Raw genomic sequence first — 21,867 nt, 5'->3', positions numbered from 1 at the left:
AATATTCTCTAGCCAGTTGGTTTGTTTGGTGGATACTCAATTATCCCATCCTTGAGTTGTTCTTGAATAATAGCGTAATATTTTATGAGATCATTTGGTTTCTTTTCCAGTTTTCTAAGCACAATATGAAACCTTGAGATACTCCCATCTGAATAAGATGCTAGTTTTGAATGTTCTACTTTCCATGGTAATCCAGTGTGATAAGAACCAGTCGAGTCTTGTTGTAGCTGTTCTTTAACTTCTTCATATACTTCATTTTGATTTCCTTCGCTTTGATCTTCTAGACCAAAAACATCCAAGCTATATAGTTCTTTATAACAGTCGTTGGTTGACTTTGTAAAATATAAACAGTCCGAGGTGCTTTGTCCTGGTCTCATAACCGTCCATCTAAATATGGTTTCTTCTGCAATAGCTTCTCCATCATTTCCAGTCCTGAAACCTTTCAACTTTATTCTTGCAAAATCACCAGCACCAATTATATGATGAACTTTATGATCATCGTAGTCATCTTCATTATGAAAATGCAATCCCTCCAAATGTTTGAATTTCTTTTTTAGGACGGATATCCTCGGATTTTGTAGCACTGTCAGCACTTTCCTTTCTAGCTTGTAGAGTTTAATATCAAGGCTGTTGCGTCCGTTTATTGAATATAGAGTTGTGTAGAACAACGGAAGGTTTAGATGTACTAATCCAGTCATTGTTTCAATATTTTTCGATTCCCAATTATTTGGCTCTAACTTTAGGTACTTGATTAGCGTAGATGAAGCATAAGAACTGCCAGCTCCCGTATCCAAGAGTGCTCTCACTTTATATTTGCCAACGTTCACAACGACTGTGGGATGAATAGTTTGCCCATCGTAACCAGCCATAAGGATACCCTTTTTCAATTCGTCTTTATTAACCCCAGTACATATAGATGAATGATGCCTTCCTTGACAATAGAAGCAAGAACGTTTGCTACGACAGTTGGATACTGTGTGGTCAGTTGACGTGCAGTTGAAGCAGCGATGGTTTTCTTTAAGATATTGTTTCCTTTGCTGTGTTGAATGAAGTTTTGTACATTCGTGACTACGATGATTTTGCGAACTGCAGTAGACACAGCCAATGTTTTTAGTTTCGTTATGTTGGAAGTGTTTTTCCATTTGATTTTTGTGCTCCCAATTATTGTGGGGTTTTGAATTTTCTTTTCTGATATTATTTCTTGTTCGTCCAATAGATGATTCATAGTTTCGTAAGGTATATTCACGTAGAGCTTCAATTAGCTGTTCAAAGCCCCATTCTTGCCATTTTGGATCTGTTCGAGTATTATCAGTTTTAACAGGACCCAGTTTGTCAAGAGTTTCACGTACCAGTATATAAAGTTTTCAACGAGTTTATGCTTACATTTAATTTTCTGTAAAAATTATGTATTTGATCTACGTCGGTATTTTTTATGTAGGGAAGATCCATGATATCACGACCATGCTGGCGTATAATTTCAGAAGTGATTCCATATTTTTGATTTAGAATCATTTTCGCTTTTTCATAACCATTTGCATTAAAAGGGAGTCCAGAAATTTCCTCTTTTGGCATGTTTGATAGTAGTTCACGTAAGTACGATAATTTAGTTACTGGAGGATAGCTTCTGTTGTCAGTTTCTGTGCTGAATTGCTCCCAGAACCGCACCCAATCCAGAATAGTCCCATCAAATTTTGAATTTTGTAGTCTGGGAAGTTTTGCTTTACAATCATTTGAGTGTGCACTGTGCATGCTTTGAGTTGTTTCTTGTTTTTGTTCGTTTAGTTCTTATTTTACCCGAGCAATTTCTTCGTGCATTTTCTTCTTTTTCGTAATTTCTCTTTCTATGCGGTATTCTTCCAGCGAGGTCAGAAGTTCGCTTTGCTGTTTAATTAAGTTGTTCTGTTGTTCGTACCAGTTGTCGATTTCTTGATTGTCGGCGTTTTCTTCGTCTCTTTTTAATTCTTCTATGTTTTGGATTAAGTTAAGTCTCCGACAGTTTTGCTTTGATGGTTGGTTCTAATCTATCTAGTGTGTGTATATCGTTATTGTTCAATGTTATGCGTACTTCCAAGACCAAGTCTCTCAACTTTTGTTAATATTAGTTCCAATTTCCTTGATAGCGTAGCGATTGGATCTTCGCGCTGCTTCGGAGGCATTTTAAATTCTATTGTAATCTTTGATTCCTTACGACAGTTGATAGCTTGAAGAGTGTTCCGTAGATTCCAGTGTCCTGGCAAGTTCGCCACTTTGTGTTGTGAATATTTCTTTGTTTTTAACTGACTAAGGAAGATCGACTCAACGCCTTTTGTGCAACTTGTTTATATATATTCTTATTAAGAAAACAGCGTTATTTATACTAAATCTGACATAGTTGACAATTATTCATAACTAAAAATAAGATAATAATTACCAACTTCATACCATATATTAATTACTGTAAAAATACTTGACGTCATCGCGTGGTTTAACAAATGTTTATGACAAAACAAAAGTTTTGCTGTCAACATTACTTAGCAATGATGTTGTTGTTATTGTTTTACCGATGGCATACCTTTTTGATGCTTGATCGTTTTTCCGTTTTATACTTTTTTTCTTTCAAAAAATGTTTGTATAATAGTAAATTACAATTTTAACTGGTGCAGTGTAGAGTTTATGTATCGTTTTGTCTTGAAGAATAACCAATACAATAACTTAAGGAAAACTTAAACTTTATTAACTAGAAATGAGATGCGTTTTAGTAATGATGATCAGGATTAGTTAAAAAATAAAAGGTGATTGTTTTTAATCATCAGTGTGTGAGCTACTTCCTCCAGAACCGTCAGTGATGTCTGTAACTAAGGTTGAAATGTTGTCAAAGAATACATGGTTTTCAGGTCTGCAAAAGCGCTTGAGAACCTGGAGATCTTTATACTTTTCTTTGCTGATCGCCAGATCAGTAGGGTAGAGCTGCATCAGCGTTGGAAGATTTCCATGATTGATCCCTTCTTCTGAAGTTTTGTTAATACAGAGGTTTCTAATGAGTTATTCCAATTAATTCTATATGACACCAATTTGGGATGCTGAGCCTCAAATCTTGCACTGGTCTTGTGGGAAAGGGACATGTTGCTTTAAAGTTTAGTTTCATATGGTCAATGAAGCTCAAAAACTGGTTACGAGAAAAATGAATAACATTGTATGGTGTTGGTTTAGCTCTAGCTTCTTCTAGGACTCTGCACTAGTCTTCTGGCAACTCCACATCAGCCTTTTGGTTTTTCAGGCCCATGTCTCTGTCTCACTCCATGTAAGAGTGTCCTCTGATGGGGAAAGTCAGTTTGACAGTCTTGAAGCGCTTGTATGTGTGGAAGAAATTTTTGTTCTGTCCAGCACATCCATCACAAAAAGCCTCCAAGTCAGTGATATTACTCAAAAGATAATTTATAAAAATTTGGTACAACATTGACGCAACGTCATCTGCACCCTTCTTTCCTTTGGTCTCGTCGTAGGTATATATGTATCCATCATTTATGGACAGCACGTGAATGTTGAAAGATACTAAAGTAAGCTTGCGACGGTAGTAGACTTCATTACACTTCTTGTTTGGTATAGGTAAATTTTTTTGATTATCAAATGATATTGACTCAATCGCTTCAGTTGCTTGAGCACGTCTGTATGCCTCCGACTTTCTTGTGTAAAATGTATCAGCTTTGCGTTTGTGAAGTTCATGTTGTTTGGTCAATTTTTCTTTTTCCACACGTAGGACATCTACATCTTCTTCATTCTTTGAGATGCATTTTTCTAAATGCTCTATTTTTAAAACTAACTCGTTACAAGTCAAACAAGTGTCTTTCCTTGGGTATCCAAACCCTATATTGAAGTCCTTAACGAAAACTCTGTGATAAGTTTCGTAAGTTATCTCTATGTCAGGATGTGTTTCTCGGAAGAAGGCGTGCATTTTGGTGACATTAAGCTCTGCTGAAAGATACAGCTTTCTAGTTTCGCCAAGCGCATTGTGAGAATGTCTTCCACGAAAGTTTGATATGTGTGCACGGATAGCTGCTGTCATATGGTCAGGAAGCCTGTGTAGCCTATTCTTATGTCGTCCTCTGATATCTTCGGAAGGACACCCTATTGTAAAAAAAATTATTAGTAAGTGTAAGTAAATGAGGCGGATTAGTTGATGGGAGGGTGGGGTAGGGTGTGTGGGGTGTGGGGTGTTGGATGTGGGTTGTGGGTGGTAAGTGTTACACATTTTTGTTTAACTGTTCTCCTGTTGTTACTAAATAAACAAATTTCTTATGCATGAAAGTTTTTTTGTCACAAATCAAAATTTGAATTTTTTCTTTTGTTAACAAAAGAATCTCTTCCTCTGCCCTTCTCGTTAAATTTAGAACACTTAGTCAAAAAAAAAATGATAGCATTATTAATCCTCCTTGTGGTAGTGCTAATATAAGTTATAAGTTAGTGAATATCTTTCCATAAACAGTCAGCCGTTACGACCACACAGTCTAAGTTAGTAATGCTAAATTCAAATTATCATTGAAATTGAACTGTTTTATAATATGGTTATTAGTTTATTAATTTAACTGTTATAAGTCGGCATTTTTCTATCTGATGGAATAGGTTGCTAGACAGTATGAAAAAAGGGTGCGATACGCAAACATCAACTCGAAAAAATAGGTTCCACTGGATGTTTAGCAATTGTACGAAAAAAATACTGTCAACTGGTATTACTACAGTCTACAGCTAATCTAAGTAATAACATTTATGATATTTCTGTATTACAAAATTAAACTTGACTACATCTAGTAACATGAATTGATTGTGATTGCTCAATAATATTTTAATTTAGCAGTACCAGATCTAGTCATAATTAATTTTGTAATACAGAAATAGCTATATGTAAAGATGCGTTTTCAATTATTTTTAATGATGATAATATAAGTTATTATAATAATTATCACAATTATCACATTTTTTAATAGGCATACTTTGTTTAATAATTATATTTTGCTACTTAACTGTTGAGGTTAAAGCCTTTTTTAATGGTTTGTACTCATCTGCTTGTAATGCCAAACAAGGTAATAAAGGCTTTGAAGCAGACTTTCTGTTCTACATAAGTTCCACCACACAGGACTCGTACATAATAAGAATAGCTAAATTCATGAAACTGGGCTTCCCCTTCACGACGAGTAGGTCTTCTCTTAACACTTCCTTTGTCGTAATTGTGAGAATGTACTCCGAGATGGAGAGTTTCAGACATTAGCTTATTGTAATTTAAAATTCATTGGATAGAAATAAGAGATAAGAGCAGGTTGTGGTACTTCTTCAAATTGGCGACGAAGATAAAAGAAAAGTGAATTGAATTAAAAAATAAAATTAGTGTTAGACATTTATAAACATTGTATTTATCCATGGCTATAAAAAATCTTCATTTACCAAACTTTCCACCATTTTCATGTAGCGAAGATGCGAGTAAATTGTTTTCTACCTGGAAACGCTACATTAAACGATTTGAGTTACTTTGCAGTTCACTAATAATTACAGATGACAAGCAAAAACTTTCGTTACTTCTCACTTTAATTTGGAATAATACTTACGAAATTTATGAAAACATTATAGCACAAGATACTCTAATCACATACCACCAAGCTGTTGATGCTTTCAATGAACTTAAAATGTTCAAGTTAACTTGAGCTATGAAATTTTTTATATTTCGCAAAATGGCTCAACGTACAGACGAGACCACTCAGCAATTTTTCGTTCGATTGCACGAACAAGCCCTTAATTGCGAGTTTGCTGATAAAGATAAAGAAATTAAACAACAAATTGAGCTTAGTACAAACATCTCAAAACTACGGAAATACAGCTTCCAGAACCCTAACAAAACTCTACAAAAGTTGTTAACTATGGCAAAAACATTTGAATTGATGGACGGTCAAATAGAAGCACTCGAGAAAGAAACGATAAAACAAAACGAAGCAAATACAGTAAAGAAAACAAGTTCTCCTCCAGCTAATAAAATAATGTTCAAAATACCACATGAGATAGAAAAGAGATCGCAGAAAAGAATTTGTTTTCAATGCGGGAACGAATTTCCACACACTAATATATGTCTAGCTTTGGGGAAAACATGCTATTCCTGCGGGAAAATCGGGCATTTCGCAACAGTCTGTAAAAGTAAAAAACAACTCGAACAAAGTACAACAATACAGCGAAGGAAAAAGAAATGAACAAATTTACACGAAACCACTAAATATAATTTCGAACTAAAAATAATCAACAAATTTGAAAACACTCATTCAGAGCTAAACCAAGGAAATTTGTACTCAGTGAATAATAAAAATTTAACGATGCAGTCGAAAGCTTCGAGGTTACAATTAACATTGAAAATATACCAACTTTTAAACAAAAACCAAGGAGAACAAAAGACAGGACCAAATAATTGTAACAACAGAAATCAAAAAATTTGTCATTCCATGCAGAATATTAACAAACTAAACAGTCCTCTCCTTCTAAACGCTCCAAAACGATTACAACCACTTATAAACTCATACAAAGATTCTGTTTTTAGCGGAAAATAGCAAAACTTTCTAACTACCAAGTAAAGTTGAAAATTAATGATAGTATAGCACCAGTAACACAAAGAGAAAGAAGAATCCCTTTTGCACTTAGAGAAAAAGTTAAAGATGAACTTAAAAAGCTTGAAACAGAAGGAATAATTGAAACGGTAACCGACGAAGCGACACCCTGAATAAGTCCAATGGTAATCGTTACTACTAGAAAAGGAGAGTTCTGGAACAAAACCATTTTTGATGTCCGTTCTGAATTTTTTTGATAATTGAGGGGTGTGAAAATTTTTTGGTATAAAAAATTTTTGAGGAGGGGGGAGGAGGAGGTGTGAGGGGTGAGGGGTGAGGGGTGAGGGGTGAGGGGAAACATTTTTTCATGACGTGATAAACACGCGTAATGAAAAAATCTTGATAATTAAGCGTAATAATAGGCTTGTCCAAGAAGAAGGTAATAGCTTCCGGATTGACCCACTTGCGCGTCGCCGGAGTTGAGCGTGACCACGAGCCTTCTGCCGGCTGCAACACTGGGCATGGAGTCTGCTTCTCCGAAGTTTCTGTAAAAGGAGATGGTGGTGGTGGAACCGATGGATGCAGTGGATTGGTACAGCAGTCCAGTCGATTTGTTGTTGAACGAGGTTAAGTTTGATCCGTTCCACGAAGACAAGTAAAAATCTTCCAATCCAGATGAGGAAAAGATGCATGTGCTCTCACCGTCGTAACCAGGAAAGTAGGTGTAATTGTTGGTGTTGTACGGAGTCCAAGGAGTGAGAACGGTACCGTTTCCGGGAGGTAAATTACCGTCGTACATTCTGACTCTAGATTCCCACCAGTTTCCAGAAGCGCCGATGATGTGAAATCTCATGTATTTGAGAAAGATTCCGTTTCCTTTCCCGTTGGTGTCCATCAAAACATACTCCCGTTGGTGTCCATACAAACATATTCGCTGCCATACGTCGTGTTTAAATATCTGAACGACCTGCAGTACAGCTTGAAAAGAGGGATGGAGGCTGGAATGGAAGCAAGAGTGGAAATGAACGGTTGAATCCAATACGTGATGGCTGTTGCATTTTTGTTTACCAGTTGAATGGAGACGTCGTTTCTGAAAGGCATGTCTAACGTGAGATATCCTCCTAAGGAAGTGGTGTTAAACATGCTGCATCCTTGCAAAGAATTGGCGTAAAAAGCACCTCCCAAAGGAGAAAAAAGCAAATCAGTAGCGAGACCGGTGGCATCCACACCGATTCCTTCCGTTGTTTCTGAATAATTCCCCACATTGATTTCTCCGTCTGTAAAGATTCGAATAAAAACATGACCAGGAATATTTGTGCCAGATGTGGTGTATAAAGCCAGCCACAACCTTCTTAGCACTCCAGATTTTCCGGAAAACGAAAACACTGGCGAAGTGGTTAGCGCCGCGACTGTCTGAGACTTAAAGCCTAAACTGGTGAAACTGGATCCTGGAACGACACTGGTTAAGCTCAATTTTTGCAACAACAAGTCAACGTAACTTTTTATCGCAGCGTCTTGCGTGTTTGAAGGATCAAGCACATTGATCAGTTTGTGAGAATTCAAATCCAAGTCCGCGGTTCCCACAGTAGTTCCTCCGCCTGACGCATGCGTGTCCACGTAATTTTTTGTGGCTGAATCTGAGGATAAAGTTGGCTCTGCCAAATTGGTCAATTTGTGTGCTGTCATGTTGATGTCTACGTAAGAAATATTGTTGTATGCCACTTTAGTGGCGACGTAGCTTTTTGTCGCTGCATCTTTTAAAGCGGTCGGATCTTTCACATTGATCAGCTTATTGGAGTTTAGGTCCATGTCAGCAGTGATTGTGCTCGTTCCATCTGTTTTGACGCGCATGCTTGAGCTGACGTCGACGTAATTTTTTGTGGCGGCGTCGTGAAGATTTGTCGGTTCGTTCAAATTGATCGCTTTGTGAAAATTTAAATCCAAGTCCGCAGTTCTAATCACCGTTCCTCCACCTCCGCCTGTTGAATGAGTGTCCACGTAATTTTTTGTGGCGGCGTCGTGCGAGTTGGTTGGTTCTGCCAGGTTGATGATTTTGTTTGAACTTGTCAATCATTTTTTAAAAGGGTAAAAAATTTTTTTAAATTGCAATCACCAAAGGGTGTTGACAACGTCTTGAAAGCTGTTTCCCTCTTCACATTTTTTCAAGAGGTAAAGACACAAGTGACCGCAATAAGACGTGTTTCCAAATTGAACCCTTTCGCTGTTGTAAAAGACAGGGCTTTTTAAATAATCGACGAGCTCGACGAGAGGGGGTTGAGCGCAAGAGTCAAAGCTGAACTTTGCGTCTCCGCCTTTGTACCAACACACCCAATGAAACCCTCCAGTGCTCGAATCCCCCGTGTTGATAATACCGCATTCTTTTTTTCTCGGTTTTTTTGGCAATGTCTCTGACAAAAACCCCGCGAAAGTTTTTTATTTTTAGTTTTTTTGCTGCTTCCATCAATTGAAAATTGGTCAAAGCCTCGTTCGGTAAAATAACTCCTTCCACATTGATCATTTTGTTCATTTTTTTATTTTGTTCATTTTTTTTGTCACTTACCTTTTTTCCCGCATTTTTTTGTCACTTATCTTTTTGTCTATTCCTCGGGTTCTGGCTCTGTCTCTGGCTCTGTCTCTGGCTCTGTCTCTGGCTCTGTCTCTGGCTCTGTCTCTGGCTCTGTCTCTGGCTCTGTCTCTGGCTCTATCTCTGGCTCTGTCTCTGGCTCTGTCTCTGGCTCTGTCTCTGGCTCTGTCTCTGGCTCTGTCTCTGGCTCTGTCTCTGGCTCTGTCTCTGGCTCTGTCTCTGTCTCTGGCTCTGGCTCTGTCTCTGGCTCTGTCTCTGGCTCTGTCTCTGGCTCTGTCTCTGGCTCTGTCTCTGGCTCTGTCTCTGGCTCTGTCTCTGGCTCTGTCTCTGGACCGAAAAACTTATCATAATCGATCAAGTTGAAACAAGGGTTATCGACAGAATAAGCGATGCAATCGTGTCTTTTTTTGTAGTGACCATAAGCCAACGTGTGTATCCCATCATCCAAAATGATTCTTTTATCATCGTCGGAGCTGAGAGAGATTTTGTTGATTTCCTCCGTGTAAACGTCATGCAAATGGGATCGGATGACATTCATTTTGTTTACCTTTTCTTTTTTGGTTTCGAGACATTTTTTGTAATCGTCGTGTGTGATGTATTTTTCGACAACATATGTTTTTACCCCCTTGCATTTTTTGAATTTTTTTTCTTGTTTTTCTTGATGTATTTTGTAAGAGTACAATTTTGACCGGAGACCGACAAACTCTTCAATCTGTTTTCCTCCAGTTTCGTCTTTGAACATCCCAATGACCTTTTTGTTTAAGCCAACTTTTAACCCAGCGATTTGAATGGCTGGATGGCTTTTGCTAAAATCGCTCGTGTCGAATTTTTTTTCCACATCGTCAGCAATGCCTTTGTAAAAATCGTCCGTTTTTATTTCATAAACCAGCGAGTCCGTGTCTGTCATTAGAAGCTTTGCGTCACCAGGATATTTTTTTTTGATGAAATCATAGTGGAACTCGAACATTAAAGTTTTGCTCAAATCCAAAATGGACATCCCCAAATAAATTGGTTTGTTGTAAAAAACATTTGTTCTTTTCATGTGAACGGCGAGCAAGTTTTCATCAAAAATCGTGTGCCTGTCGTAATTTGGTTTTGCTGATAATTTGTCTTTTCCTTTTCTTTCACCAGTCTCACATCCACTCGCTTTTCAATGTTTTTCATTGTTTTTCCAAACACCGAATTGTTCATCAGCTTGAAAAATTCTTTCTCAAATTCGCTGGTGGCTTTTGTTCTCAATTCGGTGTTTAGGTCAATGTACTGTTTCATCCAATCCCGTTGTTCAAATTTTATACCTCTGTGCACCTTTGAGATTTTCATTCCCAATCGTTCGTACAATTTCAGGTTTTCACAGTGAAGGACATAATTTTTTTTGTCGTTTAAATTTGGAACGAGCTTATCCACTTTTCCAATTTTCATTCTCTCGGGTGCCAACGGATAATCGTTGTGTTCATCGTGAAGGCTTTCTGGATAATCCAAATCAACCTCCAAAATGCAAGGAACCGATCTTCAATCGGACAGTTCGTCTTCTGCCATCCATTCGAAACCGTGAGTGGGAAGAGGTTTGCACATAGCCCATCCGTACAGGTTGTTGGCGTCCAAGTATTGAACGAATTTTGATGGTTGGCTTGGATCGTACGAGTCGCCCATGTATTTGTTGTTTGATTTTCCATGCCAGTTGGAGATCATGCTTATACCTCCGCAGGCTCCTTTTTGGATCATTCGAAGCATGTCGGGGTTGCTCAACAATTCCAATTTTATTTTTGTCAGTTTCAAACAAGCGTCCCAAGCCAACCCGGGAGACGTGTAATACCAGGCTGGGTCGAGCTTGTAATTTTTAATGCAAACGTCCCTTAAATTTTTAAAGACGTCTGCCAGAATCAAAACGTCAGACACGTTGTACAAATCGTGATAATCTCTGAACGTTTTGCATTGAAACACGTTCCAAACCGTTTGAGCATGCGCGTAATTTTCATCGCTTATTTCCTCGTGTTTGAGTTTTGAGAAAAACGCTTCTTTTGGAGGCAATTGCGTTTCGTGAAATTTATCGAATCCATCCACCCAATCGTAAGGGTACACGCCTTTTTTTCGAAGCAAATCGAATTTTTCTCCTAAAAATATTTTGCGAGGTTTTTGAACTCTTCTGGCTGTAAATTTTTTGACAAAGTATCCAAACCGAAGGAAAGGAATTTAAAACTGTCGATGAACCTCAATTCAATTTTTTTTTCTTTGGGTTTTCCGTCTTTCCCAATGTACTCTCCTACCGTGATTTTTTTCGAGAAGCTGATGTATTTTTCCTCGTTGCATGGGATGCAGGTTATTTCTCCTCCTAATTTTTTTATAAACAAATGGCTGTCGTAACCAGACAAGTTGTGAAAAACGACAGGAATAAATTTTGGCGTTTTGTATTTTAGTTTGCATTCGTTGTGTGCGGCTCCTCGGTATTTTCCAGTAAAATGGCAGTGATCGCGAACCTTTTCTGTATCGAGAATTTTTTCTTCGCAAATGTGACAAACCGTCGCGGCTTTGAAACTATTTTCATCCTCCTTTGTGAGAACCATATTTTTTCTTTCGATCCTTCCATAGACTTTTTTTACTGCTTTTTCCAAATCGCAGACAAAAAATTCGGCAATATCGTCGTCCTCGCTTGTCGACGTTGAAATTGTTGGCCCTCTGTTGTAAATGGTTTCGTCAAAACATTTGATGTAAAAGGAAAAGGAGCTCGGAACGTGTCTTTGAAACTTTTTGGTGTACGACTGGTCTGGGTTTTGTTCGCGCGAGTCCATCGGTTTAACAAAGCTTCCAAAATCCGCGTAAACAATGAATGGAACCCTCATCGACCTTTCTATGTGTCCAAATTTCATGAACGAATTTTTTGGAGGAAGATCCATTCGTGCCGCGCTGTACTCTCTGCAATAGGTCGAATGTTTTGAAAGATTTTCCTCGCTTTTCATCCCCTGCAAGCAATTTCTGCAAAAATATTTTTTTCCGTTTCTGTTGGATGCTTGGGATGAAATGAGTCGACTCAGATTTTTGATCAGACAATAATGGTTTGTTTTTCCGTCTGAAACAAGCAGCAAATCTATTTCATGATTTCTGTTCAAGCATTTCGATATTTGCAAAGGGTTTATGGATATTTTTTCATATCCGAAAACGTTGATGCTGATTTCTGGATTATTTTTTTCAAATTTTTTGATTTGATCGAGTTTGGTCGGAAAATCAATCCCCTCCCAATTTATTTTTTTCGATTTTTCAATCAAGTCTTTGTCAATCCTTTCTCCGTGTTTTTCTTTCATGTTCAACGCCCTGGTGATGCACCACTTGAAGCATTCATTGTCTTCGTTCACCATGTTGATGATTGCTTTTTTGCTTGACAGAAAATCGTCGAGAGGGATATACGAACGGCCACCGATGGGTTTGTAGTCAATTAATTTGATGTCCATTTTCAAGATGGCAGATACTGTGCAATTCGAGCCCATTTTGTTGTATTTTTCCATGTTTTCCAGGATCTCATCTTTTGCTTTCTCGTAAAACTCTCCCAAGTCCGTCGACTCCAAAATAATCCCAGCTTTTGACAAAAAAGGAACAGTTCAATGCACCTCCTCTCCCGTAGTAAAGCTGACACTCTCCATATCGATTGTCAAAACAAGGCTCGCTTTTTTGTTTTTATTCTCTTGAAGAATTTTTATCGCACCGTCTTTCGCCAAATCTAAAAAGGCAGAAGCATCCTTTGGTTTCCTTTGACTTGATGCGAAAATTGTTTTGCAACATGCCTCAGTGCGTGATCGGTCAAATGAAAATGAATGCGTGGTTTGTAAACTGCTTCGCGCACAATTGATTTGAGGGCCATTGATTTGAGTGAGCCGATTTCTTTTTTAAATTCATTCCCCACACTTCTCACTGTTTTCTTAAACACCTCTGGAACAAACGGATGAATGAACTCAAACATGCTGTTGAAGGTGTTTGCAGCCACATTTATAACAGCCGTCGTAAACCTTGAAAACAGTCCAGGAGTTAACACAGGAGACGAATCTGGAACAGGATTGTCAATGAGGTAACGTGATGGCTCTGGAACAGATCTCGCGTTTTTTATTGCTTCAACGAGAAAGCCTTTCGCATCTTTGAATAATTTTTCAATTTTTGAGCTTTGGCGATTTCTCGCAATTCTTTGACAGTTTTGCTTTCCATTTTTTTATTGCCAAGAAAATTATTTAACCCAAATTCAATTTTTTTGGTTTTTCCGATTTTTTCGGGCTTGCTGATTTTTCGCATTCTGTTTTCCATTTTTATTATGCCAAGAAAAAAAATTTTTTTTTCTTTTTTCGGAGAATTTTTTCAATTCTTTTTTTCCGAGAATTGAAAATTTTTTTTTCGGACTTGGATTTTTTTTCAATTAAAAAACATTAAGCAGCAGTAGCGCACTCTCTACGTCTATCATTACGGAGACCTTTTTTCAACGCTTTAATCTTTAATTTCTGTCGTTGCTCTTCTTCTTCCTGCTCTTCTGCCTCTTCTTCCAACCCTTCTGCCTCTTCTTCCGACCCTTCTGTAATCATTATCTCAACCATTATTCTTGTTTCTCCAGTTAATGTTTCAATATCTATCTCAAACCGTCTTCTCGTTTCTTCAGTTAATGTTCCAATTTCTGTCTCCAACCGTCTTTTCGTTTCTTCAGTTAATGTTCCAATTTCTGTCTTCAACCGTCTTATCACTTCTTCAATCCTTCTTTCATTCGTTTCACCCATCTTTTTTTATTGCCAAGAAAATTATTTAACTCAAAATCAATTTTTTCATTTTTTCGGACTTGGAGTTTTTTTTCTGTTTTCGAGTTTTTCAGAATTGAAAATCTCAATCTTGATCCCATCCTCCACTTTTCCATTTCGACGCTCCAAATATCTCCAGCCATGCCCCGTCTTTTTCATCGCTTTGTAAAGGGATCCGTATTCAACCACCTCCCCTTTTTCGATGTTGGTCGTTTTCACAGACACAGGTTTTTTTCGAATCGAACCAAGCCTCTCGTATTTTGGATCGATCGTTTTTTTTTGATTTTTCCTCTTTCGCATTTTCCGCTTTTATTTCTTTTTTCGGTCGACCCACCGACTTGCATTCTTTTGCACCTTCCAAAAGCGAATCTTTGCTTACGAGATTGTTCTCAACCGCAATCATCATCAAGGTCAACAAATTGTTTGAGGTTTTTGTGACACCATTTTCCCTCAGCAAATTTTTAAGATAACTTTTTGTTAGTCTCATGTTTTATTTTTAAAAAGAAAAAAATTTTTTAAATCAATTTTTTTTGTCAAGAATCTCATGACGCTTAGTAAACAGCGTTCATGTTGTTTCCATCTGAAACAAATTTGATCAGTTTGTCGGAAGCGATCACTGCAAAAATAACGGTGCTTTCGAACACTGCAGTTCTGAATTTTAGGTTGACAACCAATTCCGCCGTTTCGGAAACAACTCTTTCCTTTTGCTTGCTGATGTCAACAAAAAACAACGGATACAAATTTTTGTATTCAAGCAGAGACAAACCAGATTGGCAAACAAGCTCGTTTGTGCCGTAATATTTTTCATCAAACAAGAATGCGTCGGAATGGGCCATGACAATTTTCTTTTCTCCAAAATTCAAGTCGTAATTGTAATTAGGATATTTTATCCCATTGACGGTCACGAAAAAATTGTTGACGTCGCAATGATCGAACACGGCTGGATTTGCAGTTTGACTGGAAGGTTTGTTTGTCTGAAGGCCAAACACGATAAATCTCGGAACGCTTTTGCCAGTGATCCTTCCAAGGGTCCATGTGAATTCTGTAAGACCAGCTGGAATGGCTTGTCTTTCGACTTTGTTTGCTTTGTAAGCCACGTCAACGGAAATTTTCTTTGCCATTAGATTCAAAAATTCGGATTTTTTCAAAACATCCAGCTCAATTCTTGGCATGAAAAGTCGGAATTTTTTGATGTCGATCACTCCTGCGGTAACAGTTCCGGCTCTGTAAATGGCGTCGTCGTATTCTTTTTTTGTAAAGGTGATCGTGTGTCTGATTCCATAAACGACTTTGCTGTAAGTTTCGCAAAAACCAAAAATGTGTCTTAAAGGGATCCTGAACAAAAATGCGCCAATGGACGTGGTGTCAGCAAACAAGTGGTCTCGTCTGACGACAAACCCTGCGTTTCCAGTAGCGTTTGAGGTGTCTTTATACCACATTTGCTTCAAACCATCGGCAAGCTGAAAACCGAAAGGATATTTCAAAAATCCAAGCATGGTTGTTCCCTGACCTGGATACATGACTCTTTCCACTTGCTGTCCCGATAAGTCGTAAGTGACGTCGCTGAACAAATACATGATGGCGTTGTTAACCAGAGCAATCTGATCTGCTGCCACGTAAGCGGTTCCGTCATTCTTTTTCAGAACCCCTTCGACGAGAATGTACGCCTGAGACGGAAGTGTTTGCAAAGACTGGCAATCAATCTCAAAAACGATCGATCCTGAAGAACTTAAATCGAGCTTCGTTGGAAGGTACTCAAAAAAATCAACTTTTTCAATGTCTGTGTCGTACTCGGGCATTTCATCAACTCTTAATCTGTCGGTGTTTATCATTTTTTCAAAATGAGAAAAAAAAATTTTATGTCATTTTTGATTCGTCAAAAAAATCACGCAATCAAAAGCCCGCTCCCCATTTTGACCAGATCTTGGATTCTAGCCGCGTTCTTTTTTGTCATTTTCTTTTTTACTTGAATGGACGAACCAAACATTTTTTCATGCAGCTCTTCGATCGGATTAATAGATTCATATTGCTTTGCCGCTTCGTTTACAATCGTGTTGACCAATTGGTTTGGATTGACCGTCCCCGTCTTGGCATAAACTTTTTCAATCGCTTTTTTTCCTTTGTCGATGGCAACGTCTCTGGCGGTGGATATGGCTGAAGAGGCCAATTCTTTTCCTGCAGACCTGGCGGCGGTGATCGCTTCTCTTCCAATTTCGCTTGCTGCTGCTTTTCTCAATAAATGAAGAGATGACTTTGATGCGTTTGAAGCTATCATTCTCCTCAAAAAATTTTTAAACGTGTCCACGATCCCTCCACCGACGACGATGTTCTTTTTTAAATATCTTCTGTTGTTCACAATGAGCATTTTAAAAATGAGAAAATTTTTTTTTTAATTCGTGTTTCACGACTCGATGTATTTTTGAATCGATCGGTATTCCTCTTTGTTGATTTCCCCCTGCCTCAAAAGCTCGTCACAAATGGCCACAGCTTCGTTTCTCGATGCGATATTTCCAGCATGACCAGCAGCGATGCTCAAGCTTAGTCGTTGCACAAGAGCATTTGAATCGCTCGGAAGAATGATCACTCCACGACCTTTTATTCCTCTCGTTTTTGTGTAATTTTTTTCCCAAATTTTTGAAACAATCTTATCCCACTTTTCGCTTCTCGAAGCTTTTGGTACGGTTGGTCTCCCTTCTCTCTCCATTGCATGCGTTTCGACCAGTATTTTTTCATAATTTTCCAAATCCTCTTTTGTTACCTTTGTCATATCAGGTCTGGATCTTGTGATCAACTCCCAAAAACCTATCGTCCCATTGTACTTTTCTCCATCAATAATGATGTCGTTTTCATCGATAAAAATTTCTTTGTTTCCAATAAACATTTTTCCTCGTTCTTTTGCGTGGATTCCAAAAACTCTGTCTGCAGAAAATTTTTTGGTTGCGTATTTCGACAAATATTCCAAAGCAAGATTTCCAACATTCATTTTTCCAAACGTTTTTTCAGCACTTTTTAAACTTTCAAAAGACGTCTCGCTTTCTGGGTATGTCAAAGACAGTGGAGTGTTTCCAACCTCTTTGGATGCGATGCTCTTTATCTCGTTTTTCACTTTTTCGTTGCTCTCGATCAACGGCTTGAAAAACTTGTTCAAATCAGTCTGATAATTTGCATCTGAAACGTTCGCGTTGAGGCTCTCATTGTAAATCTTCTCCCTTTTGGCCATATAATTTTTTACGATCTCATCCCTCTTTTTTGGATCATGTATTTTAAAGAACTCCATTTTTTAAAATACGGAGAAAAAAAACTTAAACAAAAACGGGTTTGCGTTTGCGTTCATTTTCCTTTTTTGTAAAGGTTGTTAAATGCTTGAATGGCTTCTTCTCTTCCTTTTTGGATCAGTGACTCTTTGGTCAATTCGTCAATGCTGCATTTTGCTTTTGTTCGGATTTGTTCTGTCATGGTTTTAAATTTTTGAAGCTCGCTGAGGATTAGTTCGTATTCGGAATCGCTCACAAACCCGTCCATGAGCGATTTTGAAATGTGATCGCTAATCGTGTTCAATTTTGACTCAGAAAGAACCTTTATTTTTTCGTGCTTTTCAGCCTTTATCATCATTTTTTTGTTTTGATGGTTTCCAAAAATGGACAAAGCACCCATTCCAACCGCAATCCCCTCGCACGCAATAGGAACTGGGGTGGCAACGACGGTTGACAAAAGTGCAATACCTGTAATTCCCAAACCAATTCACACCGTTTGCAATCCATCGTCTACGAAATGAATAATTTTTGCCACTCGATGGATTTTTGCTCAAAGCCATTCTTTTCACTTTTTCATCCTCCATTTCTTTTTGGATCTCGCCTATTTTTTGAAGGCGGTAAACGTGTCCTCCATCGGTTGGTGCTGTTGGAAGAACTGGATAAATTTTTTCAGTGTTTTTTATTATCTCCATCTTTTTAACAAAGACAGATTTTTTTAATTTGAATCGATGTGATTTATTTTGCAAAGCTTTTCTCCTTTTTTTACTATGACGTCATGGATGCTGTTGTTGTTCACATCCAAAATGATTTCGTCCACAGACTCTGAAAAAATCGCATCGAAAAAGTTTAATTGGTCACTTATTTTGTTCATCAAAGTGACGATAGCAAGTCCTTTGTCAAAACTCAGTCCAACGGACAACGATATTGTCGTGTGAGAAAGAGCAACAAATTTAATGTCTTTCTGAGCAAAAATCTCATGATCGTTTATGTTAAAACAGTTTGGATGATCCAAATCTTTTTTTGTCACAACAATATTTTGCGATGTCTTTTTTTGCAGGTTTTTGATTGTCTCCACCAGGTTTTCAAGCTCTTTGATTCTTTCCACCAAAATTTCTAAATTTTTGGTCCGGTCCGACTCTTTGAATCGCTCCAACTCTTTTATCCTCTCATCCATGTGTCCCAAATACATTTTCTCCAAACTCGAATCGATGTGTTTTTCTGCTGAGGAAACGTTTTTAAAAAACTTGTGAGGGGCATGCATTTTTTAATATGAAAAAAAAATGTTTTAGCTCATTTTATTTTCATTTTTTTTTCGTGTTTTCTAAATCGTCACTCATGATGCTTTGAACTGAAGGCGCATTTTTTGCAATGACCACTTCGGGAATCCTAACCTTAATGGACTCGATCTGCGCTCCGACAAAAACACCTTCGATTCTCAAAGAGGCGACGACAAAACACTTTTGTCGAACAAATGTCAATGGATCTGTTTTCACCAGCTTTTTGTTCTCCTTTTTGAAAAACAAAGAAGAAACCTCAATGTTTTTTTCGCTTTTCTTTGTAAACAATTTTCCGAAAAAAATGGGCGCTGCATGTGGCATCTCAGATTTGTTTTTAAAAATGGACAGATCCTCCGTCGTTATTTTTTTCGTTCTTCCTCCTTTTTTCAAAGTGGGAATCATTTCCTTGACTTTTTCGCGAAGAAATTTTGATATTTTTTCAGTCACCTCGATAAACTTTTTTTCTTTTTCGCTCATTCCATTTTTTTCGTTGAAACCGAGAAAGGACATGGAATATCCCTCCAGCTCGTTTGTTCCAAAACTGCAGTTCTCAAACACACCCAGAGAAAACAAAACGGGGGTTCTTAAAATAAAAGAGCCTTTTCCAGCGGGGTACTCATAAAAAAGCGGAATCTTTTGGTACTGAATTGGTTTGGTCAAAATTCTCTATCGTCACGAAATTCATCTTTTTAATATGAAAAGAAAATTTTTTTAACTCATTTTTTCAAACGGATCAATTCTTTATTGTCCACCCATGAGTTGAACAAGTCTGGATATCCTTTCCATTTGACCAGTGATTTTCTTTTTGTTCTGCGAACGATTTTTTCAATCCTGAATATGCTCTGATCCGTCTTTTGCATCTCCTACTCGTAAAAAGTGCCTTTAATGTCTTCACCGTTGGCGTCGGTAATCTTGTACGTGGTTGGATCCGTTTGCTGAACTTTTGACACGGTAAAAACCTCCTCGGTCCATCTCGGTGTGTACCCTTTTTCAAAATGGGGCTTCTTTTTTGTGATCCTCACTTTGTCACCCATTAAAAACTTCGGTTCTGGTCTTTCTTTTTGCATCTTTCCATTCAGGTTCATCCAGACCATATTTTTATTTTTTTCCTCGCTGGCTTCAATTGGAGTCATTTTTATGGACGAGTGCTTTGTGCTGTTGTAATTTTTTTACCATTTCATCCAAAACGTCAATGTATCGATTGGTGCTGTTGGCTGAAAAATATTTAAACTTTTTTTCTTTCATCGTTCTGTTCCATCGCTCAACGACACAGCTTTTTTCCTCGTTTTCAGTGGAATATAATTGAACACCCAGCGCGTTCACGTGCTTGTTGTAAAACTCTTTTCCTTTGTCCACCCACATTTTTACACATTTTCTTTTTTCAAAAATCTTTTTCAACTCTTCAGCCACTTCAAGACCCGTTTTGCTTTTCAACGGAACGATCCATCCATACTTTGAAAACACGTCGATCACCATGAGCAAATATTTGACACCCTTGTTGAACTTTGAAAACGATTGCATGTCAACCAAATCGACAGCCCATATTTCATCAATGCCGTTCACGAACACTTTTCTTTTTTTAAAATGACGAATGACCGGTTTGTGAAGCTCCTCTGCAAGCTGATCCGTCCATTTTAAACTTGAAAAAAAATTTTTTTTTTTTTTGCAGAGACACCCAGTCCGAATTTGGCTTTGGCTTTGATGATGGGCGCGATAAGCTTTCTTTCGTTTATTTCTTTTTGAGTGGGGTTTTGAATGGAGTTCATTTCTTCAAGCATCATTTGATCTGCCAAATTTCTGCTTTGAACGTCGTTTAAATATTTATAGGCTAAATCGTGGTGGTACGCTGCATTGTCCACTCGGTCCATCGGTTTGCTCCACTCTTGGTACATGTCGGTGGATGTGAGCCTTTTGTCCAGGTTTGTGCCAGGCCCTGCAAAATTCATTCCTCGAATATGCATTTCTCCAGGAAATTTTTTTTTTTTTTTTTTTTTTTGAAAAATTGTTGATCGATTCGACCAAGTCACCCCCTTTTGTCTCCAAAGGTGATCCCTCAAGCGCATGCGAAGAAACAATTTGGTCGTTCCACAAGAGTCGCAAGTCCCTTTGAGCATATTTCGATTATTTCTTGTCCTCTCGTTTCTCATATGAATGGTTTCGGTCTCTCTTTTGCATTTGATGCAGTACATTTTATTTTAAAAAAATATTTTTTTAATTAAAAAATGGAAGTGACCGATTGGTCATGGAATATTGGAAAAAACAAAAGGTGCAATAACGAGCTTTTACCAAGAAGCATTCATGGTATCATCGTTGGAAAATCAGGTTGCGGAAAAACAACGCTCATTCGAAATTTGCTGTTAAAACCTGGATGGTTAGATTACAACCATTTACAAGTTTTTGGAAAATCTCTTTTCCAACCCGAGTACAAAATACTCAAAAAAGCCTTTGAGAAGAAACTACCGAAAGAACTCATTCTCAAATTATTCAACATTCAAAACGAACTGGAAAAATTAAACATAAACCCTGAATGCTTCATTGATGACCTTTCAAAATATTATTCCGAGGACATGGAGTGTCAATTTTTCGAAACGGATGAGGATGTGCCTGAACCTGGAGATCTCGATTCAACAAAAAACAATTTAATAATCTTTGACGATTTGCAATTGACGAAACAAAACAAGTGTGAAATATATTACGTCTAAAGAAGACACTCTAACGTCGACTGCTTTTACCTTGCTCAAAATTACTTCAAGATCCCCTGACAAACCATCAGAGAAAATGCCAACTTTATTTGCCTCTATCCTCAATGCTCAAAAAATATTAACCACATTTATGAAGATCACGTTTCGAGCGACATGAAAAAAGAAGAGTTCAAAAAATTTTGCAGATATTGCTGGTCTGAACCTCGCGGATTTGCCGTTATCGATTTGTCGTCAAAAAAATACGATGGAAAATATCGAAGCGGATTTAACAATTTTTATTTTCCAAAAGAAGCCATTTAAAAAATCTTTTCACCCTTTAAAAAAAATGTCAGGCATAATCATCGATGTGGATGGAACATCCAACATAATAATAACAGAATTTTTGGACAAAATCGTTTTTGAAAAAGAAAAAAAATATGAGATGGCTTTTCTAGGTATGGAGACGTACAACAGCTTTCCAAACATCACCGACAAAAACAATTCTTTCCGGTACAGCATGACCAACGGTTCCAATTGGGAAAACGTCGTCATTCCAGAAGGAAGCTACGACATTATCGACATCAACAATTATTTGCAAAAAACCGTCTCAAACACAATGAAAAATTACGCGTCTCAAAGCGCAAGCTACGTTACAGCAAATAAAATCAGCTACTCACCAGAAAACATCAAGATTGGGTCCAATTCAAACACTTTAAAATCAACAATCAAACTTGGATTGAACTATTTGATG

General features: G+C 37.7%; 2 protein-coding genes across 2 annotated transcripts; both read right to left on the bottom strand.

Annotated features, from left to right (window-relative positions):
* Positions 1 to 8: 8 nt before the first annotated feature.
* Positions 9 to 1,749, bottom strand: LOC149887241 (uncharacterized). Its single transcript, XM_090091491.1, has 2 exons — positions 1,350 to 1,749; positions 9 to 1,294 (listed from the first exon to the last, which is right to left on the bottom strand). Exons 1-2 carry the CDS (start codon positions 1,747 to 1,749, stop codon positions 9 to 11), a joined length of 1,686 nt encoding a protein of 561 aa, XP_089947617.1.
* Positions 1,750 to 11,252: 9,503 nt separating this feature from the next.
* LOC149887240 (uncharacterized) lies at positions 11,253 to 12,584 on the bottom strand. Its single transcript, XM_090091490.1, has one exon. It carries the CDS (start codon positions 12,582 to 12,584, stop codon positions 11,253 to 11,255), a length of 1,332 nt encoding a protein of 443 aa, XP_089947616.1.
* Positions 12,585 to 21,867: the final 9,283 nt, after the last annotated feature.

Source organism: Hydra viridissima, unplaced genomic scaffold, assembly GCF_058129835.1.
Source record: "Hydra viridissima isolate aposymbiotic clone 2 unplaced genomic scaffold, HvirCarnegie_v1 scaffold_6, whole genome shotgun sequence".
Lineage (NCBI taxonomy): Eukaryota > Metazoa > Cnidaria > Hydrozoa > Anthoathecata > Hydridae > Hydra > Hydra viridissima.
The sequence above is the reverse complement of the archived record's forward strand: the minus strand, read 5'-3'. Positions and strand labels throughout refer to the sequence as shown.

Coding starts and splice junctions, on each gene's coding strand:
- LOC149887241 (XM_090091491.1), bottom strand. CDS start 1,749: ATGCACAGTGCACACTCAAATGATTGTAAAGCAAAACTTCCCAGACTA. Junction 1,295..1,349: donor GTTGAAAACTTTATATACTG/GTACGTGAAACT, acceptor ATACTCGAACAG/ATCCAAAATGGCAAGAATGG.
- LOC149887240 (XM_090091490.1), bottom strand. CDS start 12,584: ATGGACATCAAATTAATTGACTACAAACCCATCGGTGGCCGTTCGTAT.